General features: G+C 40.1%; 1 protein-coding gene across 2 annotated transcripts in view; it reads left to right on the top strand.

Annotated features, from left to right (window-relative positions):
• Window positions 1-5,027, top strand: part of LOC119594113 (ankyrin-1-like) — a 9,662-nt gene extending 4,635 nt beyond the window's left edge. For both annotated transcript variants that reach the window (XM_037943171.1, XM_037943172.1), the window contains exons 5-10: window positions 38-1,624; window positions 1,858-2,096; window positions 2,363-2,678; window positions 3,423-3,612; window positions 3,770-3,883; window positions 4,111-5,027. In XM_037943171.1, the coding sequence (XP_037799099.1) occupies window positions 38-1,624; window positions 1,858-2,096; window positions 2,363-2,678; window positions 3,423-3,612; window positions 3,770-3,883; window positions 4,111-4,719 (3,055 nt within the window). In that variant the 3' untranslated portion in view covers window positions 4,720-5,027. The remainder of the gene's footprint in view (window positions 1-37; window positions 1,625-1,857; window positions 2,097-2,362; window positions 2,679-3,422; window positions 3,613-3,769; window positions 3,884-4,110) is intronic.
• Window positions 5,028-5,069: the final 42 nt, after the last annotated feature.

Raw genomic sequence — 5,069 nt, 5'->3', positions numbered from 1 at the left:
AGATGTACTGATTAACATTTCTCCACTGACTCCCAAGCACACAGGTTACCGAAGAAGTGCATCAAGCAGCAGCTGTGGGCAATGCCATCCTCTTGGAACGTCTGTTATGGACGAAGAAAGAGGAGATTAAAAAGCAGGACAGGTCTGGCTGCACTCCGCTTCACCTGGCAGCAAAGGGTGTACACCTAAGATGCTGTGAGATCCTCTTACAAATGAGTACCAAAGAAGTTAACATTCCGGACAAGGTTGGCAACACCCCTTTAATGCTAGCTCTCACAACTGGCAGTACTTCCCTGGAGATCACGAAGCTTCTCCTGTCTCACAAGGCAAAAGTTGACATCTCCAATAATGCAAGTCTAACACCACTGCACATTGCATCCGAGAAAGGAAGTCTGGAAATCTGTAGGATATTGATTGAGAAGGATCCGAAGAACATTGACGCCGTTAACAAAGAAAAACAAACTCCCCTGTATTTTGCGGCCAAGAACGGCCATGCAAGAGTTTGTTCCTTCTTAGCAGATAAAGGGGCCAGCATCGAAGCCAGGGATGTACAGGAATACACAGCGCTTCATATTGCTGCCAAAATGGGTTTCACTGAGTGCTGCAGCCAGCTTCTCATTTTCGGTTCCTCAGTTAATAGCACTGATAAAAACGGCAACACCCCACTCCATTTACTATTATCTTCCGGGAAAAAGAAAGAAAACTGCATAGAGGTTCTTTGCAAAAATGGAGCCAAAGTGTCGGCCAAAAATAACAAAGGGGAAACACCTTTGCACATTGCCCAGCATGCTCAAAATAACATGTTGGTGAAATTACTCTCTTACGAGTTTGATCCATTAATCAGAGACCAGAAAGGCAAAACAATCTTTCATTGGGCGGCAGTCAGACGTAAAAAAGAAAACTTAGAGACCATATTGAAATTGGAGACTTGGAAGACCCAGTGCCTAGCTTTACTCATAAATGCCCAAGACGTTGATGGGCATACAGCACTGCATATAGCCATTAAACATGGGAATGAGGAAGCGTGCAAGATCCTGTTAAAGTCCGGTGCAGATGGTAATGTTATCTGCGAGTGCCATGGTACTGCACTTCATATGGCTGCTGAGAACGGACTACATGATATTTGTGAATTACTTTCAAAATATGTAAATGTCAACTCAATGAACAAATATCTTCAAACTCCACTCCATTTGGCAGCAAAGGCAGGGCATGAGAAATGTTGTCAAACCCTCATAAGTCGCAAAGCTTCTCTCGTTGCAGAAGACAAAGGCAGAAACACACCCCTTCATCTTGCTGCAAAGAATGGCAACGCTGCATGTTGCCAGGTTATGCTGCAGTCACAACCTGGTTTGGTCAACAGGAAGAATGCAGAAGAGAAAACTCCATTACATTATGCAGTAGAAAAGAAATCCCTTGAATGCTGTAAGAATTTAGTTGTACCCATTGCAAATATTTGGATCTCGAGTTCCAGCATTGCAAGTGCTGTTAAGATGGCATATGATACACGGTGTCAAGACATTTTCACCTTCCTGCTCCTGTCAGAGAATGTGGTCGGCAAATATCACCTTCCAGTAGACATAGATATTCAAGAAATTCTTCTCAAGCAAATACAGTTAGGAAACAGGTATGGACTAATATACTCTTCCTTTAAAAAATTTATTGTTCCTGAATGACGTGAAATGTCTATCTACATGTCATTAGTCCTGGCAATATAAAAGGTATGAATCTGCACCTGCAACTGACATAATGCCAGTGTATCAACATTGATATAAGCATGATTTATAGATTCTGATTCTTGTATTTGGTATAATTCTCAATTTAGATTGTTTATGATTATTGTTTTTTTTCTGTCTGTAGCGAGATAGTGTCAACTATTCTTGAGAGTAAATTTGGCGAAGAGTGTTTGCTCCCTCGTTATACTTCTGGAGACTCCTTCTATAGTCAGAACGACAGCTTCAGGCTCTTGGTGCAGAAGATGCCTCTCTTTGCTCAGAAAGCACTGGATGCTTGCCAACCTGACGGTGAAGATGACTCCTGGACTGTAGAGAAGAAGAAATTCTTTGTGCACTATCTGGACGAAGTATACATTCAATATGGTACGACTTGCTGTAATCACTTGTAATGATTATAATTTAAATAATTAACATACTGATTTCTGTATCTGAACTTCGAATTATTATAAGACTAGGGAATGAAATATTGATGCCCCAGTGTTGTACAGCAGGGTTTCTTATTTATTTTATTATTTTTACATAATTTTATCGTTCTTTGATTTATTGAAATTCAATATTTTTGAACTTTTAAAATTAGTTTTTCTTAATGTGTTCATGGTAAATTTACACTGAGTGATGTGATTCTTCAGATGAATCCTCTAAAGTGGCCACAAGTGGACCGCCTTGTGTGACCCCAATAAAGGATGCATACCAGAAAGTGCTTCAAGATGATGGCCGGCTTAAGCCAGACGTGTGCCTCGAGGGGAAGGTGGATGGTGCATGGCAAAGTGACCATGTTCTGTCCTTGATGCTTCAATATGGTCGAGAGGACCTGGTGAGCCATCCTGTGGTGACCTGTTGGCTCAATTATAAGTGGAACAAGTATGTCAGATATGGACACTACTTATCTGTTATTCTTGCTCTGCTGTTGGCAGTTTTGCTCACAATCTTCAATTCTTTTTCCATGTAAGTCCATAAGTATCAGGTATTTAACTGTCAAGTACATGTAACAAAGTAGTTTGCTTGTGTGGCTGAAATCTGGAACACCATTTTATGGGATATTAGACAATATTCCGGACATGTTCAGAGGGCTTAGTATGGCAGCATTTGGAAATGTTGGGTTCCCATTTTATTCTTACAGCATAACTGAATATGAAGGTCAGAGTGATATGCATAGTCGAAGAACACATAAAATAGTATCTGGAGCAGTAGACTCACTTACTAACGCTGCTATTGCGTATGGATTATAGCGAACATGTAGGCCTGGTGAGAATTTTTTAAATAATACTTACTCGTTTAGTTAGTGTAGAGATGAGTTGTGTGGATGCGTGAGTGTATTTGAAACTGTATGAATATCTTTGTGATTTGAGAACAGCTTAGCTACAGCTGTGGCTGATAATCATAAAACACGTCCGAGGATAACTAACTGTAGTTGGCAATAAACCACTTTTTTCCTATAACTGTTTTCTAATGTTATTTTTTAACTTGCTTTATGTAATATTAAAATTTAGTTTCCTTTCCATAGTGTTTTTCTTCTATAAATTTGAGTGGTTGATGAAATACAATAATATGTAAGTAAATTTTAGATATTTGGAAGCAAATATCCTGGGAAAGAACATAGTATAGCATATACTCTCAAAGTGTTGATGTGCAGTACATATACTTTCAGCAGGGGCTATTCAAGCCTGTGACTGTCAACATCTTTTACAGGGACTGGGAAATGATGGCAACACACTTTACTGTGCCAATAACACAAGAGATGGTATGTGTTAATTTCTCCGTGGGACCCGAAGTCTTACCTTACATGTGGGAACAAGGTCACTTTGCCCATGTGTTAGGCTGGGTTATAACGGTCTTTATAATATTACTGATGATCTTCGAAATCTACAAAATTATTATGGTTAGTAATATTAACAGGAAATTCCAGGAAGGTTATAAGAAAGGTATTCATCTGTTTTCATCATATAGTCTCTAGCTCCATGTAACAATGTTGTAAATTGTGAAAAACAGAATATTTACATATTGAGCTGAAATACCAACATAACTTATCATTTCAGTTAAGGCTACGGTACTTCAAGACACAGACAATCATTTACTGGATGTGTATGGTGATGAGTTTCCTCTTTGTGGGAAATTACACATCTTGTTCATTTCTCACCCATATTCGAGAGGTAATATTTCTTTGCATTTCATGAAATATTTCCGTTCAGATTCAAACTTTTGAAAATCTTAATAATGCTCAAAAGAAAAGAATATAATAGCTGATAAAGAACAGTCCCCAAGAGTTTTCTCTGGATCACTATGTCGCCAAATCAGATTACTGCTTCGTTCAGATGACGAGACCGAGAGATAAAAGCACATAAGCCCTCGCGTTTATACTTGACTAATGTTCCTTCAGGATATCCAGTGGCTGGCTGGTCTCGCAGCCATCATCCTGGCGTGGCTCCACCTCTTTGTCCTCGCCTGGATACACCCACGCAATCCCTTCGTCTTTAACTTCGAGAGGTTCTTCGGAGCCGTGCTGGCCATCGTCCCTCCCTTGGCGATCGTGGGAGTCGCTGTCTACGCCGTGCACGAAATCGGGTCGAAGGGCAGTCTCACTTACTCGGACAAATGGCAGGTCTTGGTGAACAGCTTGGTGTCCGTGCCGATGATGGCGACAGCGGTGGTCGTGGGTCTGGCCGCCGTCATATACCTGGACGCCGTCAGCTCCGGCCCGAGGAAGCGCGACCGCAGTTTTGCCGAAGGGAACATCTGGATGACCTTGGACTTTGACATCCTCTACCCTTTCCTGAGGAAGAGGTTCTACGCCTACTGGATCAGCAAGATGCCAAAGGAGCGCTCTAGATTCAGCTTTAAAAATCTGTGGAAACTTTTGGAGTGCAGGAATGACGGCGACTCCACGGACTCATCCTGGAGTAAGCTCAAGGACACCGAGACAAAGATGCAAGAAATGAGCATCATGCTGAAAAACATAGAACAAATGCTGAAAGAGAGAAAAAATTAATTCTAGATGATGAGAACTGTATATTTATATGAAGTATTACTGAAAATTAGGAGACACACCGAAACCCTAAGAACAATGTCTTATAGCATATTATACACATGTGCATGTTTGATTCTTTGTTAGGATGTCTCAAGGTTATGCTATATTGTGAGAATGGGGTATTTTAATCCTTTTCTCTAAACATCTTATATGATCAGTGATATGTGATAAATATTGAAAGTGGTACCAACACATTATGCTAATCATCTGCCTAATCAGATCGATGTTATAGTTAAATAAGAGGAAAAATATTAATGATTCTCTTTGTATATGGAGTCTGATGTATAAATACTGTATATATATTGGTATAA

Source organism: Penaeus monodon, chromosome 33, assembly GCF_015228065.2.
Source record: "Penaeus monodon isolate SGIC_2016 chromosome 33, NSTDA_Pmon_1, whole genome shotgun sequence".
Lineage (NCBI taxonomy): Eukaryota > Metazoa > Arthropoda > Malacostraca > Decapoda > Penaeidae > Penaeus > Penaeus monodon.
This window is presented reverse-complemented; position numbering and strand designations above follow the sequence as displayed.